Genomic DNA, 19,265 nt, shown 5'->3' on the forward strand with positions numbered 1-19,265 from the left:
TGGAAATAGCTAGTGCCCTCAAGGAAGAACTCATCCAAGTGAGGGGAGCCTAGAATGGTGACGTGGGTCCAGGTTCAGGGAAAAGTCACTGTGAAGGGAGAACTGGCATTGGCACAGCATGAGGCTAGGGCTGGAAGCCCCTGACTCGACCTAGAAGCCATCCTGCTTTAGGAGCCAAGCACTTGAGAACAAATTCAAGAGCTATAACCCCGGGACCCCACGCCAGGGGCGTTGTAGGTGGAGCCCGTTTGGCCAAGGGTTTACCCGTGCTTGTCTTCTCTTGAAGAACCGTGCTGGCCAGGCAGGAATTTGGACCATCAGAGGCATCACTGGACGGGAGGAAAAGGCTCCCTGGGTCTTGGGCCACCTGCTGAAACCGTCGTCAGAAAGTGAGTCTAGGAGCAAAATGTGGTTGGGTTGCCAGGCACTGCCGAGGGCCCTTGGGTTTGGGGACAGCGATAGCGATCGAGTCCAGTGCTGTTCTTTCACCAGCAGCACTCGTCTGCAGAGGTGCAGGCTCTGAGCAAAGCACACGGGTGAGCAAAGGCCGTGCTAGCAGACGGTGTACGAAAAGATGCAGGCCTGGGAATGTAGGGCAACAGAAAGAGCGCCACTGACCTCACAGGCCTTGGAATCTAACTACACAAGAAAGACATGAAGAAAGGAGAGGAGTCCGCTGGAGCAGGCGCAGGGTCCGGGCGCGCGTGCAGGACGGTAGTAGCAGGAATGGTCCAATGCCTGCATTTGCAGGAGGAGCTGTTTCAGGTCAACTGTGGTCTGGTGTGAGCCGGTGGGAGGCATCCCCTGAGGTGGATGGACAGAAAGAACTGGAGAGGAGAAGGCCAGGTGTTATCCACGCGAGGGTAAAAGCATCCAGGATTAAGGCGGGATTAGAAATGGAGGAAAACTGAGTGCCAGGTGCCAAGACCCTAGCTAGACGACAGGAGATTTGGGAGATGAGCAGTGACAGGGACAGGAAGGACAGAAGGTGACACAGTGCTTTAAACAGCAAAGGGTGGGGGAGAAGTGGTTCCAAAGGGATAGTAAATAACCACGCTTGTGATTGGTGCCCTGAATGAAAAATACCAGGTGCTATGGAAATAACAGACAGTGTGGGGAACCAGGGCTGCTTCAGATGAGGAAGTCTCTCTGGGGAAATGACCTTTAATTGGAGACTTAAAGAATGAACGGGAGTTTGTTAGCTTGCCCTTGAATGACTCTAAACTGACATTGAAAAACAGCCATTTCACCTCCCGTGCACAGCAAGGAAGGATGCTGTGGCAGCTCTTGAGGTTCCTCCATGAGAGGGGAGAAACTTGATGCGTCAAGCCCAGCTCAACCAGTTCCTGGCAAGGCAGGAGCTGCTCACCTCTTTGTGAGTCTGTAAAGTGGGGCACGGCAATACCTACCTCATCGGCTTATCATGAAAGGTAAGTGGGTTAAGACATGGACATCACTGAAAACACAGAGCAGGTTTTAGGGAGGGGTTCGCTGTTATCACTATTCAGGAGGAAATATTTCTCCCCGAATTGTATCCAAGCACAAATTACAGTAGGTCTTTCTCTATTCATTGAATCCTTTCAATAACCCTATGAGGTAGGATAACAAGAAAAAAACCCAAAGAGTTTTCTTTTCCTTCTTTTGGAATCAACACTAGCTTTACCTGCATCCTGTGGCTGTGACTGACGAGGGACCGGGGCACTCAGGAGGTGGCTTCCTGCCAAACCACCTTGAATTTTTTAGATGCCTGGCTCTCAGGTGTCCAAATTCTTATTGCTTCACTTTCTGGGCCAGCAGTGGCTGCAGGAGAAACCAGGGCTCAGGTGTGTGACTGTGAGGCGATGACCAGTGCCACCCAGGGAGGCTGCACCCTGCCTGCTGGACCGTCAGTGGTCAGATGGCCCACTCCCAGGGGTCTGGGTTGGGCCATTTGGAGAGTCATCTCTAAGTGTCTCAGACAAGTTTCCAGATCTTATCCTAAAATGGGTAAATGACTTGAGTGCATAACATCGAAAGGCTTCCAGCCCGCCCTGCACATTAGCAGCGAGCTGTTTGAACGAGGCAGGAAATACACTTAACCTTTTCTTTCACTCTTCTTCTCATTTATTTTCATATTTATTCCATCTGGCTATATTTTCAAAACACTGTAAACTGATTTGAATTCTTTTTGGAATCGTAAGTGGCAGCCAGGAAGTGGAGGGCAGAACCAAGGGCACCGTGATGGGGCTGAGACATGCAGATGGACCTGGGAGAGGTTAGGCAGTTAGAACCCCAAACTCCGGCCACTGGCTGGCTGGGGGAGCACCTGGCAGGGTCCCCATATCCCTCCAGGGACACCAGCAGCAAAGACGCCTTCCAGAAGCTTGGGTGGCTGCAGACAGTCGTGGAGCAGAGGCAGAACGACAGGGCAGATAACACAGGGTGACCACCTGGACGGCTAGTGTTTTGAGATCACGTGACACACACCCGCAAGATGCTGAGAAATAACTGGGAGACATGCTTCAGGAAGAAGTGAGCTGAGCTGGCAGTGACTCGAACCATTGCAAACTGAGCATTCGAAGTCAACACAACTCACTTTGCTCTCACTGGGCATGCGGACCTCCCTCCTCTTCTATCTCTATACCTTCTCTGTGGATTCGTCATCAGATCAGCCTTCCTGAAGGTTACGGGGGAGGAACCGCAGATGGGAGACGAGGTGACTAGTCGCAATACATCCACTGATGGCCCGCCACGTGCCAGAAACTTACTCCTCCAGGCATCCTTTGAGGTAGGTCGGTTTATTCCCTTATTACAGAAGAGGGCACCGAGGCACAGAAAAGTTGTTTACTTGCCTGAGGTCACACAGCTAGTAAACGGCAAAGCCAAGATCTAAACTGGGGTCTGACTCATCCCCTTTTTATAAATGCCGGGAAGAATGATTCATTCTTTGGGACCCAGTGAGCTGTAGGTGTTTGACGGGGCCAACAGTAGATGCCAGGAGACAGGAGACCACTGCATTTCCATAGACTTCTTACTGTCAACACACTGGTCTCCTCTAGTCTGCTGCCCAGATGCTGCCACCTCTGTTGAAGGGGTCTCCCTCCCTCAACAGTGTGGAGGCCTCCGCTGATAAGACCAAGTGGCAAATCCTCACTTTCATTCTGTCTCAAACAACTCCTTGTGCTCCACACCCTTGGCTCTGACTAGCCACACTCAAGCGGAGCTGTTATCAGCCACACAAAATCAACAGCACCAATCCAGGCAATACAATGACTGCAAAAAATTCATCTTTGCACTTGAGGTCAGCTAAGGGGCCAAATCGAAACTCTCAACTCAAGCTTGCTAAGTCAGTCATTCCCACCCCAGACATAGTTCTCAGGCCCCAGGTCTACATCTAACTTCAGGGTGGGGCAGAAGAAAATGCCCCAAGAACCTCGGCCTCCCCTGACTGCAGCGCCCTCTGCAGGGCTAGGCAGCTGGAGGAGGCCCAGTGCGGTTCAAAAGCATCACTGGGAGTCCTGGGAATATTAGCTGACACGTGGATCCAAGACCAAGCACTCGAGAGCAAGTTCGTGTACACCAGCCCCGGGGGAGGCTCAAGAAATGTCAGGAATTGGAAGAAAGGAATGCATGCCTCTGGGTGCCAAGGTTAATTGGGGGCAGAACCAGAGAACAACCAAAAGAGAAACGAGAAACCAGAAGCTGGCAGACTCAACTGATGGACTGTCTTTCTGCAGTCTTGTGAGTCCTGAAAAATGGCCGTACTGAATTCTAGAACCCTGAGCCAATCACTTGTCCTGAGCTGCTTCTCCAGGTTGGCAGTGCCCCGGGGAGTGTCAGGCATCAGTCTGCCCCTTGCTTTATGCCTGCTTGGAGCCCTCAGTAGCCACATATACATGTGTAAACTCTTCCAGAGGATGGGCCCAGCCCTCTTGATTTTGTAATAAACGTCACTGGCAGACCACAGGAAATTGTTCCTTCCAGAATTCCTGAACTCCAGGCCTATATGTTCCATTGCCTACTCAGCTTCTCCACTCAGGTGTCTAGGAGACATCTCAAAGTTAACATGTCCCAAACCGAACTGTGAAGCTTCCCCCTCAAACTTGTCCTGCCTTTAGTCTCGGTCAATGCCAGAACCATGTTTCCAGTTCTTCAGGTCAAAAACCTTGGAGTCAAAACCCACATTCAGTCCATGGAAAACCCCATTGACTCTATCTTCGAGATGTATTATATGAGATATATACAGAATCCAATTGTGTTTATCACCTTCAAACAAAAGCCACGATCATCTCTCTCCCAGGTTATTTATAATAGTCTCCTAAATGGTCTCTTCATCTCTACTTCCTCCTCCTCTGGCTATGCTCACCCAGAAGCCTCTGTTTTCTTTTTTAAAATAAGTCAGATCACATCACATTCAGCTAAAAAACCCTCCAAAGGCTGCTCATCTTACTCAACGTTACTTACAACAGGGAACTCCCTGACAGTCCAGTGGTTAGGACTCCGCACTTTCACTACTGAGGGCCCAGGTTCAATCCCTGGTCAGGGAACTAAGATCCTGTAAGTGGCGTGGCACAGCCAGAAATAAAAAAGGACTTACAGTGGCCCACCAAGCCCTACTGACCTCCTCCTATTCCACTCTCCCTTGCTTACCTACTCCAGCAACCCTGGCTTCTTGTTCTTCCCTGAATATGCTATGCCTGCTCCTGCCTCAGGGCCTTTGCACTTGCTGTTTTCTCTGCCTGAAGTGCTCTTCCCCTCTTCCCCCAAATATCACCACAGTTCTCTGTGGCAGTTCTAAAATATGTTCACAAATTCTTTGATACTCTCCCCTTCAAGAGGTGGAGCTTAATCCCTCTCTCCTTGACTTAGTGACTCAATCCTAAGAACTAGAGTAAAGCAGAAGCAATGGTGTGGGACTTCAGAGACTGTCATAAAATGCACTACAGTTTCCTCCTCATTTGCTCTCTCTTGGATTACTCACCCTAGAGGAAGCCAGCTGCCATGTCATGAGAACACTCAAGCGGCTCTGTGGAGAGGTTCACATAGTGAAAACCTGAGGCCTCCTGCCAACAGCCATGGGGGACAGCCACCTTGGAAACAGGTCCTCCAGCCCCAGTCAGGCCTTCAGATGATGCAGCCCCAGCAAACTGCTTGACTGCAGCCTCATGAGAGATCCCAAGCCAGAACAACCCCACTAAGCTATTCCCAGACACCTGACCCTCAGAAACTGTGAGAGAATAAATCTTTGTTGTTTATAGCTCTACATTTTGGGGGCTTCCCTGGTGGCACAGTGGTTAAGAATCTGCCTGCCAATGCAGGGAACATGGGTTCAAACTCTGGTCCGGGAAGATCCCACATGCCGCAGAGCAACTAAGCCCATGCGCCACAACTACCAAGCCTGTGCTCTAGAGCCCACGAGCCACAACTACTGAGCCTGCACACCACAACTACTGAAGCCCGCACGCCTAGAGCCCATGCTCCACAACTAGAGAAGCCACCGCAGTGAGAAGCCCGCGCACCGCAACAAAGAGTAGCCCCCGCTCGCCGCAACTAGAGAAAGCCCACGCACAGCAAGGAAGACCCAACGCAGCCAAAAATAAATAAATAAAATAAATAAATTTTTTAAAAAGCTCTATATTCTGGGATAATTTCTTATGTAATGATAGATAATCAATATGCTTGCTTTCTCATTCCTCTCAAGCTTTTGCTGCATTCCTCAGCTTTACCCTCCATATTCACTTCCTGAATTCAAGATTCATCCATTTTTTATGCTTGCTCTGATGCTATTTTTCTAAGGACTTGGCCTGGGCTGATCTTTTTTCACTACCACATGGGCTGGAAAAGGCCACCAGGTTTTAGATAGTGACAAGGTCACTCAGTCTCTTTCTTAAGAACAGGTCTGCTACAAAGGACAAGCACCTTGAATGCTGGTGGGTATGTCTTTCATACATGACCAATGACTGGTTTCCAAGGAGTTTAATTTAGTCAAACAGGCTCCAAAAGACACAAACAGTTCAAGTGGCAGACATCCCAAGTGGAGGCTAATCTGATTGTCCTTGGTGCCAGTACATTCAAATCTGTCATGTGTGGCCAGCCTGCAGTCATGTGGCACCAGAGGGGCAGCTGTATCAACAGGGCCCTTGCAGGTCCGCACATGACGTGGCCAGAGACGGAGTTTCAAATAGGGGAGAAGGAAAGAATGATTAGGGAAAACAAAAGGAAACCCCCTTGTACAGAAAGGAATTGCTAGCAGGCCTGTGTAGGGAGGCAAATCCTATAGTCAGGGCTGCGTTCTTGGAAAGCTGCGTGCCCGCTGCTGTTGTGTGATCGCCACTGCTGGTTATTTGCTCGTTAGCTGGGCGTGCTCTGAGGCCCTTCCAGCAGGTGGTATAATCTGACACTTTGACCAGGATAGCTCCACCCGGACACAGATTGCCACAATGTCCTTGGGATACAGCGTCTGTTCTGTTGCAGGGATAAAAATGCCACATGATAAAAAGACATTTTCTGAGTTTGTGGCATTGTGTGTCCTTTGGGTGACAGACGTACCCAGGAGGAACAGTCAGCCTGGTTCAGGCCCTTGCTCCACATTAACCATCTGTGGAGATCGCTTTACATCTTTGGGCTGTGGTTTCCACAGCTGAAAAATGACCATTTTAGCTCCCCTATTGCCTTCTGCCTGCAACCTTCTCTGAGTTGCTGGAGACACACAGTGAAGAACCACAGGCTGTATGTAGGTAAAGCAGGCAACACAGAACCTGGCCCAGAGCAAGCGGTGTTGATATTCAAGATAGTAATAATCTTTGGCCACTGGGGCAAGCGGCCCAGCAAATCCCTCCCACTAGACCCTGCCCAGTCTGCTTCCCTTACGAAGCCCTGTCTTACCCACCCAGCCCGCCAACCTGCAGAACCCAGGTGGACACCCTTCCCTGTTTGCCTCCCTGTGAGCCCTTCTTTCAGTCTCCTTCTCCCTTCTGTAATCAGCTAAGCCAACTCATTCTTTACTGCAGTGAAAAACGACTGGGAACAACTTGCTGTATCAGGTATGCAAGGTGTTCTTGCTTCCAAAAGGTTAAGGCAGTTGGCGTTAACTCTTGACTGGGCTGATTTCAGGCAAAGTGGATAGGACTCCAGGGAGAAGTGGCAGGGATGGGAAAGGCCGCAGGGCTCATGGCGCTCCCCACTTTGGGCTGAGCTCTTGACTCACCTTTCACAGCGCCCTGACCTCTGGTGTGGAAACTGGCACAGCTGATTCCATGTCACGTGTCACGGGGCAGGTTACAAATAGCACGGGGATTAGCAAACCCATCCCAAAACGCCCAGTTCAAGGGCAGAGAAAGTGAGCAGTTTAAGTCCGGCAAATCATTAGCGACTGAGAACCAGGAAGGGGTTCGATGGCAACGCGGGACTGCGAATACCATGACGACCATACGTGTGAGTCTCGGAGCTAGGACCGGATGCCTGTACGCTTCGGGCATGTACGACCCTTGCCTCACACGCTAATGGAGCGCACGTTTCTGTGACCTGGTGTCTCTATAACCTCTTCGTCGGGGAGCTCGCGGCGAGGGGCTAGCCCCAGTGACCCCAGCCAAGGTCTCTGGAGCGGCAGAAGGGCCACAGGTCCCCGGGTGCACCCGTCCCAGAGGGCGCGGCGGCGGGAACGCGGGGACCCCTGCCTGGGTGGCGGCCACACCGAAGAGGGGGGCAGGCGCTGCCCTTTCTTCCCCAGCCCCGGCCCAAATTCTGGGCTCTCGGCCCGGAAGGGAACCGGCTCCCTTCACGCCGCCCGGACCTCGACCGTCGCCTCGCGAGTTGAGACAGCCAGGAGAATCCCAACTTGCCGCCCCGTGCCCGCAGGGCCACGGGCCAAGGAGGAGGAGGAGGAGGCGGAGGGGGGGGCATTTTCCCGGATTCCTCGCGCGCACGGTTACGGACGCGGAAGCCGCCCGGTCCGCCGCCCCGCGCTCTCCACCCCGGAGCCGGGCGCGCCTCTGGACCCCGAAGGGCAGCACCCGGCGGCGGCCAGCTCCCGCCAGTCCGCCCTGCCCTGCCCGCGCCGGCGACGCCTCCTCCGTAAACACCGCGCGGCCCGCCCTCTGCGCCGGGACACACAGGTGGGAGTGTGCGGTGCGGCCCGCTGCCCGGGAGGCCGCGGGTGGAGGCGGGCGCCGCGCTGCCCGCCGACTGCCGGCGCAGACAGCGCCCTCGCAGGACGGAGCCTCAGGTAAGCGCTCCCCGCCCCCCGCGCTCCTCTGCACCCCGGGAGCCCGCGCTCTGGGGCCGCGGGACGGGCACTGAGCTTTGGGGGCCAGGCTGGGAGCGAGGAGCGGAGGAGCCGCACTGCACCTGCGCCCGCGGGGGCCGCGCGCCGAGCTCTGCGGGCTGGTGTTGCGCTCCGGCTCTCTAAACCCACCAGGCTCTTTCCCGTAAAGGACTTGTGCCTCTCTGCGTCAGTACCCAAACACAGCTTTGGACGTGGTGACATGCTGCTGATTTGGAAATGTCCTTTGGGAAACAGCGTTGGGGAGGTGAATTTGGCTTTGGGGAAATGAAATGTAGGTTGGTATTTGGAAAAGGTTTAATCTCCTCTTAGTGCAGATGTCTCTGAGTCAGTTTGTGAGCGCATCTATGGGGGGGGGAGAGAGCGAACTACCCACATACTATTTTGGATGGGGGTGAACACCTATGCCAGGTGCTGAGCCCACTAGTCCATGGAAAGGAAGCTACGAATCCAGTTTTAGGCTTTACTAGTATTGGGGAATTTGCCTTAAGGCAGTTGAAGCCTTGTGACTCACGACAAAGTCCAGGTCTCAATCCAAGGTCCAATGAATTGATAGGACTTTGTGGCAGACAGTCACCCCTCAGTCATATCTTCAGACCAGCAAAAGATGTTACAGGACTCAGAATTTTTTTTAATTAGTGCAATACTTTAAATGTTTGTTTCCGCTTAATTACATCTTCATAAATATAGTTTGTCCAAGTTTAACACGGAAGCTTGTTTCCCACCTCTATTTCCTTCTTTCTCCAACTTCCTTCTGATTGTATCTTACTTTTCCCTGGAAAAGCACTTCCTAGCATAAGACCAGTTGTTTCCTTTCTTTACCTAACCTGACCCTACCTGGACATGATTTGGGTTTGTCAAGATGGCCTTGGCTTTAGCGACTCAATCTTGAGCTCCTTCACGTGACCATGGATGCAAGTGGCACAAAAGATTTTAAAAGTTTTCTTTCCTTGAGCAAGTGAAAATGTTCTTTACACTTGGGTTGTCTTTTTGAGTGCCCCAACTTGAAGGGTCCTGGAAAAATATTCCATTCATTAGAGTAAGACAAGATAACTGGATAATAAATTCAGGGTGTGTAAGGTAGACAATTCTTTACCCACTGCTCGGGATACATTTAATATATGAGAGCCTTGAAGTACCGGGCTTGGGTGGTCTTATGGAAGGTGCTTTGCCACTTGATTTCATGTATACTCTTTTTTCAAAGTCAAGTTCTATTGCTGTTTAGTGTTTTGTAACTGGTGATTTTATCGGCTGCTTATTTTTAACTGGGTCTAAACCTTTTTGTGTAAGTGGGTGGCACCACGGAAGAGGGTGAGCAAGAGGCCACCTGCCCACCTGAGGGACAGGTGCTACCAGACCCCCCTGGGTTATACCAGAACCAAGCAGCCAGGCCACCAGATTTCAGGGCAGCCCCAATGTGTGCCTGTTTGAGAACTCAAGAGTCACATTTTGACAGAATTAACTTAAAAATCCACCAAACTCACGTGTTCCTGAACCGCCTTCCCATTCAGTTGAAACTTGGGTCTCCTGTAGATGTAGCCTTAGGATAAAGCACGGAATGGAAAGTTGCTGCAGTCTAAAATAGGAAATGGAAAGTTAGGTACTGAACGAAAATTTACCGACTTGGAAATACTCATAGCAGCTGTGATGAAATATGGGATGTTTGTAAATCAGAAACAATCCCTGTGGTTCTTCTTTCACTCACCATTGTTTTTATGTTTTGGGTTTTGGGTTTTTTTGGCCTGGGGAAGTGAGTCTGTTAAGACTCATAACAGGAAAAGCCACACCCATTTACTTTTGTTGCATGGGTTTTGATTTTTCAAGATACTCTTAGGTGCATGGTAATTGCATTTGCCCTTCTTGCATATCTTTATAAAATTACATGTTCAGGAGTTTCTGAATGCCAGTTCCTCTGACTCATGAACCAGTTCATTGTACTACAGTGTATCAGTTGCACAAAGTTCTGTTCCCTGTGATTTCATCCTAGTGTGATCTGGGAAAAAGAACAGGGCGGGTCAGGAACACCTGCGCCCACTTTAATTTGGTGTTTGGTTATGTCTGCAGAGTTGTTGAAACCATTGAAGGGAAGGAACACATCCCACCCACCTCAGGGAAGTGGCCTCTTCTGGCCATGTCTCCTGCAGCTGCTGCCGAGCCAGATGGGGTCCAGGGAGACAGGCGTGTCACCAAGCTCATTTTCTTCCTTTTTGTCATCGGTGCCATCCTGCTGTGTGTGGGAGTCCTGCTCTCCATCTTTGGGTTCCAGGCATGCCAATACGAAACCCTCCCAGACTGTAGCATGGTGCTGAAGATCTCCGGGCCCGCGTGTGCCGTGATTGGGCTGGGGGCTGTGGTCCTGGCCCGCTCCCGGGCACGACTTCAGCGAAGTGAGGAGCGCCTGCGAGGCAACCAGGGGGCCTCCGACCGAGCCTTCCTCTGTGGGGAGAGCCGCCAGTTTGTCCAGTGTCTCATCTTTGGGTTTCTGTTCCTGACGAGTGGTATGCTCATCAGTGTACTGGGCATTTGGGTCCCCGGGTGTGGCTCAGACTGGGTGCAGGAACCGCTGAATGAGACAGACACTGCTGACTCAGAGCCCCAGATCTGTGGATTCCTGTCCCTGCAGATCTTGGGACCCTTGATTGTGCTTGTGGGATTGTGTTTCTTCGTGGTTGCCCATGTTAAGAAGAGAAGCAACTCGAATGTGGGCCAGGATGCTTCTGAAAGTGAAGAGAGACAGACCCAGAACATGGAGCCCGTCCAGGTCACTGTAGGTGGGTGGCTGTCCTTCCTGTTCTTGTTCATATCACCATGGCTGTAGCATCAAGGCTTCACTGAGCTGCTCCCGGGTCTGGCCTAGATTCTCTTTCTCCTTCTCTCTCTTTGTCCCTGTCCCTGTGTGTGTTTCTCTCTCTCACACACACATACACGCACGCAGACGCACACAGACACAGTTCTGCTGCTGTACTTATCCCCATAAGAATCCTTGAGCACATCATCTCCTCCCAGCAGTTCCTTATTATCTAGCAAAAGCATTGGGACATTAACTTGTGACCTTGACTAAGGTCACAGAGCAAATAAAGAGGAAAGTGAGAGGATCCTTGAGGAAAGCCTGGGAGCCTTCTAAAACCTCAGGTACCTGCCAAGTGACCCTGTTTCCCCTGTTATTCTCACACCAAACACTTATGGCACTTCTGGTTGTTGGAAATGTGGGTTCTCATCTCTGACTGGCTGTCTTTGGAAGTCCTGAACCTCTCCTGGCCTTACTTTATGTATTTATAAAATGGGCACTGCATTTCTAAGATTCCTGACAGCACTAATATCTAGGGTTCTGAGTCTGTCACAAGTCCATTGGTCTTCCATGTTTTGAGGGAGTCTTCTGTACCGTTTTCTGCATCATTCTTCATTTTCTGCAATTTCATCCTTGGCTTCAGGGTCGGAGCAAGGTTTGGAAGCAGTGGCATAGACAAAGATGAAATATGACAGCACCTGTCGCTTCTTTCCTCCATGGAGTGCCTACAGAGTGTCCCTTTGGGTCCCCAGGGATCTGCAGAAGAGATGGATCACCATTTCCCAGAGTCAGGTCCCCACAGAACCATACCAGTAGCTTTGGCCTCACGTTCACACAGACAAAACACCCCCACCGCTGCTCATTTTTGCAAATCACTGTTTTATTTCAGTCTCCCACTCTGAAGCCACAGCCTTAACATGTAAAAGGCTGGGCGGGCAAAGAGGATTACAGAGCAGAAACCGTGGAAGGAACAGGGAAGGAAGGTGGCGAGTGAGATGTTTCTCACGGGTGGGGCTGTCTGTCGAGCTGGCGGTACTCACTGTGGGGATTCCCTGGGCTGTGGACCTTGCATGGTATTGGCCTGAGAAAGGAAGGGCAGATGGATTTACAGACGATCCTTGTGTTCAGCCAGGGTTGAAGCTCCCAACTTCCTTATTTGTGTGTTTATATAATTATGGTGACAACATCAATATTAGTTATGTGTTAATAATAGCAAACAAATATATAGGGCTTATTCTTGGGCCAAATACCCATCTAGGTGTATTTTAGCGTGTACTCGTCAAGGGCCTGTTGTGTGAAATTCATTCACACCTACAACAATCCACTGAGGCAGATGCTCTTAGTGTCTCCATGTTAAAGATAAAGAAACCAAGGGTCAGGGATCCCAAGTAATTTGCCCAGCGTCACAAACTAGCAAGTGGCAGAGCCAGGATCCTAACGGAGGCGGTGGGCATGCGTATGCTATGGCCCTTGCATAGCGCCCTCCCCAGGCACTTGCTGTAATTCTGTTTCTGCAGGCTTCATCCTTCACCAGGTGTCCTGGGTTGTTGTTACATGACGAAAGGGCTCACCCAATATTACAGATGTTCTTAGTTCTTTCAGGGAACACAGTGGGGTCCAAGTAAATACTCTCATGAGACACTCACGGGCTTCCACTTAGTTGGGAGCATTTCAAGGTGTGCCCTTTGGGTTTACTATCCGGGAGTTTTGGGGCCCAGCTTTCTTCCTGGTGGTTGGAATGGGGGCTGGTAGGGAGCAGGGCTTGTGCTGGAGTGACTCCTGGGCGGTTCTGTCCTGATGTTGGCACTGCATAGTTTCAAATCTTTTCCACGTAACCGTTTAAGTCCTATCAAACCTGTGAAAATCTGGCACCTTGTCTTTCTCTCCTTTGGTATTATGGAATAGGGTTTACGTTGTTAGAAATCATGCCTTTTAGCACAGTTGTTAAGACTCCAGGCATTGTCTGTCAATGGTCAGTTCTGCCTTGTGAGGGAAATTGGGGTGATAAGAGGCAGTCCTTGGCTGAGTGCCAGAATGCAGCTCTTCCCAGAATGGAAGACAGAAGAGAGAAACCAAGATGCATGATATCTGCATTGTGGGCACACCTAGTGCTGGACCCTGGATGCACAAGCAGGTGTATGGTCAACTCACACAGGACATCAAGTCTTTCAGGACATAGTGGAAGGGAAACCCCCGGGGCGTGGGACTTTCCGGGGAGAGCAGGAGTGCTAGGAGCTGACCTGGCAGAGGGGTGGCTAAGCCTCAGAGATAACTGGAGACTCTGAGTACTTCCTTGTCTGCGTTTGATAGGTGATCAGCCTGCTTTAGAGGCTTGTTTCCAGATCCTTTGTCCTACAATGTGTAATTAAAGTGAACATTCAACCTACCTTCCTCTGACCTACGAAGACCTTCTGAAAAAATTAAATGAGAATCCCAAGACCACCACTATGCTTTTTCCAGCTTCGGTTAGCGATGTATATTAAAAGCTTGAACCGCCATCTCCTTGCAGAAGGAGAGATGGAGTTAATGCATTTTCTGCAGGGCTAAGTTACCTCTGGGGCGGCGACCGAGGCAGCAAGGTGGAGAGTGGAACCACTGGCCAGACTGCCAGTCGGGAATGTTTCTTCAGACATGCACATAGGTGCCACTTGCTGGTGGTTGTGAAGAAAGTCCCTCTGAGGATGTGTTACAGTTGAGAGAGCTTGCTCCGTGCTCAGCACCGTTTTAACCCCGCGCGCAAATCCAGCCCTCCTACCTGTCCTCTGAGGCAGGTACAGTTACAGCCTGCCGTTTACAGGTGCGGTGGCTGAGGGAGGCCTAGAGAGGGCACGTAACTTGTTCAGGGCCACGCTTGGTGGGAACTGGCAAGTGGAACCCCGGTAACTCTAGAGAACCCTGCAGCTACCTAGGTGAGCATCAGCTCTGCTACCAGTACAAACCATCTCCTCCCTGCAGGGAAGTAAAGTCCTCTTTCCTCTTTCATTCTTCCTGAGCTGTCATTTGGTGTTGCCAGCTTATCAGAGGCCACCCTCAGACCTCATGTCTAGAAGGTTCTGGGCAACTCATCTGGTACATTTTGTGTTGGAATCAAATTAGAGCTTGCATCTGGTCCCCAGTTCTCCTCGCCCAAACGCAGGGATGTCTTCTGGAGTGAACAGTACCAACAGAAATGCAACAAAACAAAACAAAACAAAACAAGAAAACCCCTAGCTTTTCTTTGAGTTTGACTTTCTTTTGTAAAGCTTGGAAGAAACGTTGGTAGATAAAAAAACTCTTCAAATGCATAAACCACAACTATGGAAATAGGGATGATGGGCTGTATTGTGGCTGTACTGGCATTTGTTCAGAGTTGAAACTGCATTTGAGGAGTGGAGGCACTTTATCCAACAGCTAACTTTTGAAGAATTAAAACTGTAAGTAGAAAACGAGAAAAACTTTGTAGCAGCAGACATCCCAGGGGAGGTAAGGAACATTGTTAGCAAATGCTTCACAGAAATGCTTTAGCTCAGACTTGCTATGAAATATAGGCCCACTATTTTTTTTTTTCATGTGGCAAAATAGACAACATACGATTTACCCGTTTAATCATTTTAAAGTGTAGAGTGGTATTAAGTACATTCACCATGTTGTACAGCCACCACCATGATCAATTCCCGGAAGTTTTTCATTATCCTGAACAGAAACCCCGCCTGCATTAAACACTAAGTCCAGTCGCCCTAGCCTCCAGCCCCTGGCAACCTCTGCTCTCCGTCTCTGTAAGTTGGATAGGCTCACTTTTAAATTCTGGTGTTTTGACCTTTTCTATAGATGGGCCAAATATATAATTAATTTCTTTGGCTGTTGCTCATTTGCTTGCATTTAGTACTCATCTATCATCAATGAAATGTTGTGTTTCCTTAGGTGATGCCGTGATCATATTCCCACCTCCTCCACCACCTTACTTTCCTGAGTCTTCAGTTTCTGCAGCTACTCGGAGTCCTGGGGCTGACAGTTGGCTCCCAAATGAAAATCCACCTTCATATTACAGTATTTTTAACTATAGGTAAGACTTTCCGTTTGAACGTCAAGAGTAGGGAAGTTTAACCTTTTCAGGCCTATGTCTACGTTCAGGCCAAATCAGCTTTAAGGCTATGGTAGAGGTGTAGCCATCCAAGTGTGAGTATCTTTTTGGCGGACATTGTGCCAGAATCATTGCCTTAATATTCCTAGTACTTTTCAGGAAACTTTGGGCGGCACATGAGTTAAAAATTATAAAAGTGGTTATGCCGGGTTCATATGAAGCCTTCTCCAGGCATCTTTATGTGGTCCTAGCAGGGCTGATCCTCAAAATGCTGCACAAACCCATCAGCCATCCCGAGCGCTGGAGCAGAACTCAGGAGGCCCCTGCTAGGTTAGGCTTTGCTGCTTTAGACTGTGGGAGGGGTGAGGGTCCCAGGGGACCTCCAGCAGGTACTCCTCCAGAGCATTTCAGTATCTAATGGAGATACTTGAGTGGCCGGCTAAAATCAACCTGCACCCTGACTTGACCACGCCAGGCTTCTCCCCTCAATATTAAGTTGTTCCCTGGGCCTCAGAGCCTTCTCAGATTGACCGAAGAGAAATACGAGATTCCCATCCCCATCCCCCATGCTTTGCCACAAATTTGGAGGCGTACCTGGCGTCAGATTAAACAGTGTAAATATAAGTGTTTTTCCTTGAGGCAGAGGGATGCCATTGAAGGCTGTGGAGTCACGGCAACAGGGTCCGAGCAGTGGTTAGCACAGCTCGTGCTGGGGAAAGGCTGGGGGTGACCAGACCGGAGAGGAAGCCTTCTCTCATGGACAGGCTGAAGGTAACAGGAGCCTGGGACTGGGGTGGTCAGAAAGGGAGGAGTGTGTGAGGATGTCTGCTCTGGAGGACGACAGGGATGAAGAGCGGAGATGATGATGTCAAGGGGGAGTGACAGGGACAGGGAATGTCCCTGACTGAGGAAGACAGAGACGGGGCCTGTGTAAGTGGGAGAAGATGGTGAGCTGGCTTGCAGTAGAGGGAGAGCGAGGTGTGGGCCTTTGAGCTAGACCGGATGGGCCAGGTCTTGGGAGAGAGATGGGGTACTGGAGATGAAATGGCAAAGAGGCTGCTGAAACCAAGAGGGCAAGGTGACAGAGGCCTGTGGAGAATCCACGGGCGGGGAAGGCATGAAAGGAAGGAGTTCTGGGAAGCGTCAGGGACGAGCAGGGCTGGAAAAGGCTCTGCACCTTCCCACATGGGAAACCAGGGTGTAGGAAGTGAAGGTAGGATCAGTGGAAAATCTCACAGGGAAAAGCAGGCCTCAGTGAAAAGTGGCTTTTGAGACACTGAGACACGTGCATTTTTGAAAGCAGTGAGAAGCAGGACCTGAGAGATGTCACGAGTGTGCTAGGGACGGGGGCTGCCATACCTGGTCATTCATGTTTCACGGCACGTGTTCTTGTACCTCAAACCGGGTGATGAGCTGGAGATCTGACCAGGGATGAATGCAGGAGTTCCCCTGTGTGGGTGAAAGGGAGGTTAGGTTCTGGACATTTGTAGAATTCTCTTAGTGAATTTTTGTATTCTTTTCTCCAATGATGAACTTCCCAGAGCCCTAAAATAAATGTCTATTTCTACGGCTACTAAAAACTACTCCTACGGCTGTTGCTATGCCAGAGTCTGCCTTTTCTTACATTACCTCAGGTCATTCTCATAGTTACTTAGAAGGTAGGCACTGTCATCATCCCCATTTTACAGATGAGGAAACTGAGGCTTAGAGAGGTTAAGTAACTTGCCTGAGATCAGACAGCTAGAAAGCAGCAGAGTGGAAATTCAGATGCAGGTCTGCCCTTTGCTAGACCCCACTCCATTAACCAGTACGTCTTCCTGCCTTCCTTCAAGTTTTTGGCTTAATGATTTAATTTTCTCTTTGCATAAGTTTGTCTGCCTTCCATTAGCTGTCTCAGAAGATGAAGTAGCAGAGAAGAGTAACTGTGGGTGTGCATGTTCTCTTCGGAAGGCAGCTATGTGTTTGTACTCTACGTCTTTTCAATGACAAGGGGAATGACAACAGGAGTGAGACAGTCTTAAAGTAACCATGAGCTCTAAGGACAGGAAGGGGTAAGAAATCAAAACATATCTATGCAGAATAGAATATGGAAGAAATTACTCTGGAGACCCTTGCAAATGTTTCCAAATGCATCTAATTAAACATGTGAAAAGAACCTGGTAGTTAAGGCATGTGACTGAGTCCCTCTGCTCCCTTTCATGTTCTCTCTCCTTCTTCATAGGATCCCAACTCCTGAGGGCCAAGGCGCAGCCTCTGAGAGAGACTGTGAATCTATATATACTATTTCTGGGACTGCTTCATCCTCTGAGACCTCACACACTCCCTGTCTCTCATCCGAATTGCCTCCCAGATATGAAGAAAAAGAAACTGCCGTCCCCACATCCTTGTCTCCATCTTCTGAGCCTTCCCCACCATGAGCCATGGACTCCAGTTCAATTTTTTATAGAATCAATCACTATTTAATTTGTTTTTCTAATAAAAAATACAATAGAATCGGCTATGTCCTGACTTCCTGGTGTAGTATCAACATCAATAACAAACCTTCCAGATTAAGCTGTCAATGCTTCAGACCACAGGAGAGGCAGCGTGCCTCTGGCTGGGAATCTAAGATGCTTCTCTCATTGAGGCCTCCTACTCTGGGAGGTGGGTGGGATCGTTCGCATTGGTGGATGAAAAAGCAGAGGCTCAGAAAGGCTCATTAACTTATTCAAGGTCACATTGCTTCTAAATGGTGAGGTTGGGCTTTGAACCCATCTAGCTAGCTTCTGAAAGCGAGGTGCATATCTCTACCCTGTGCTGTCAAAGGCCAACCAAAAGTACTGGTTAATGTTTAGCTTGGCCCATTGGGTTTCCAATGTTCATTGCTTCTGGGGCAGAGAAACCAGATTACTTTCCTCATTTCTTTATTATTTCTTGCACCTCTTCTTCCCTTTCTTCTCCCTCTCCTCCTTTTTCCTCCTTTCCCTATTCCTTTTTTCTTTTTTTTTTTCATTCTGAAAGAAGGTAGTTAGGGTAACTAGGTAATTTTCACTGGGGCAGTTACCAGCATACTGATATCCTAAAGCCTTCTTATAGTGATGTGACATTTTTGGAGAAGAAATTTCTTGGGGCACTTTGGTAACTAGATTTCCCCTGGAGAGGTTCATGAGGGATGAGTCTTTCTGTACTATAAGGTGCCCGACTGTCTGGACCACCAACTTTTATTCTTATGAAGCTATTGCTGAACAAAAGTGTTTGTATAGTTGGGTGCAATAATATTTATTTACTTCTAGATATAAACCTTAAAAAATAATCACTAAGTATTATCAGTTCTACCCAGGAAAAACTGATTTTTAGAATCTAAAGTCTGTAGGAAAAAAAATAAAGTCTGTAGGAAAAAAATAAATTCTGTAGGAACTTAGCATTTTTGTTAACAAAATTTGATGTAGCAAAAATGAACTTTTTAGGCCTTTTACCACAAGCCATCATCCCCATAAAAATCAGTATTATCCAGCATTTAAGTGCCTGAAAGCAGAATTTAAAGGTGTTAATGCTCCAATAGTTTAACTGAAGTAATGACTGATTTCATGGGAATTGCCACTGCAATAAATCAGGAGTAACAGTCTGTACCAGAAGGACTGACCTATTTCTAAACTGGACATTTATTAGACTGAACTGCTCTTAAAATTCTGCTTCTTTTTTTTCCTGGAAGGTTAATTATTCACATTTTAATATTAGAACAAAGGGTAGATTATCACCACTTCCTTCTGTTATTTGCTTAAAATGATTAAGCTGAAACTTCTAAGTAGAATTAAACACTTACGAGTTCTCATATATAATCAAGAGCATTTTTAATGGCTCAAAGCTAGGGTTTGTAACTGGTCATTTTACTATTATATGCTGGTAAACTTAAATGGCAGTTGTTAGCAATGCTTAGGTATAAGTTGGACCTTCTGGTTGGGGAAGTCTGCCTTACCTCCATCAGTCTCCGCAGTATTCAGCCAAGTGGGGACAGACGAAGCCACAACAATGAAAGGGGTCCGCAAGCGTGAGATGTTTATTGCAGAACTGAATCGTGGGCAGCTGAGCTGGGACGAATCATTTAGTCATACGAAGATGCATTCTTTGCCTATCAAGGTTCTGGCAAAGGATGGTAGCTTCTGAAAACCCATCTGGTG

General features: G+C 49.0%; 1 protein-coding gene across 2 annotated transcripts; it reads left to right on the forward strand.

The window, feature by feature from the left end:
* The first annotated feature begins 7,275 nt into the window (after positions 1–7,275).
* Positions 7,276–17,603, forward strand: TMEM171 (transmembrane protein 171). Of its 2 annotated transcripts, none has more exons than XM_029218092.1 (4): positions 7,276–7,413; positions 10,325–11,031; positions 14,949–15,090; positions 17,330–17,603. In XM_029218092.1, the coding sequence occupies exons 2-4, from the start codon at positions 10,392–10,394 to the stop codon at positions 17,523–17,525; spliced, it is 978 nt and encodes a 325-aa protein (XP_029073925.1). In that variant the 5' UTR covers positions 7,276–7,413; positions 10,325–10,391; the 3' UTR covers positions 17,526–17,603. The 2 variants fall into 2 exon arrangements, with proteins under 2 accessions (XP_029073925.1, XP_029073924.1); XM_029218091.1 differs by lacking the exon at positions 7,276–7,413 and adding an exon at positions 8,077–8,203.
* Positions 17,604–19,265: the final 1,662 nt, after the last annotated feature.

Source organism: Monodon monoceros, unplaced genomic scaffold, assembly GCF_005190385.1.
Source record: "Monodon monoceros isolate NGI ecotype Baffin Bay Population unplaced genomic scaffold, NGI_Narwhal_1 Super_Scaffold_12, whole genome shotgun sequence".
NCBI lineage: Eukaryota > Metazoa > Chordata > Mammalia > Artiodactyla > Monodontidae > Monodon > Monodon monoceros.

Excerpts from the sequence above, each read along its gene's own strand:
- TMEM171 (XM_029218092.1), top strand. The coding sequence starts at position 10,392 with ATGTCTCCTGCAGCTGCTGCCGAGCCAGATGGGGTCCAGGGAGACAGG. Across the intron at positions 11,032-14,948 it reads GCCCGTCCAGGTCACTGTAG|GTGATGCCGTGATCATATTC; the intron begins GTGGGTGGCTGT and ends GTGTTTCCTTAG. Across the intron at positions 15,091-17,329 it reads TACAGTATTTTTAACTATAG|GATCCCAACTCCTGAGGGCC; the intron begins GTAAGACTTTCC and ends CCTTCTTCATAG.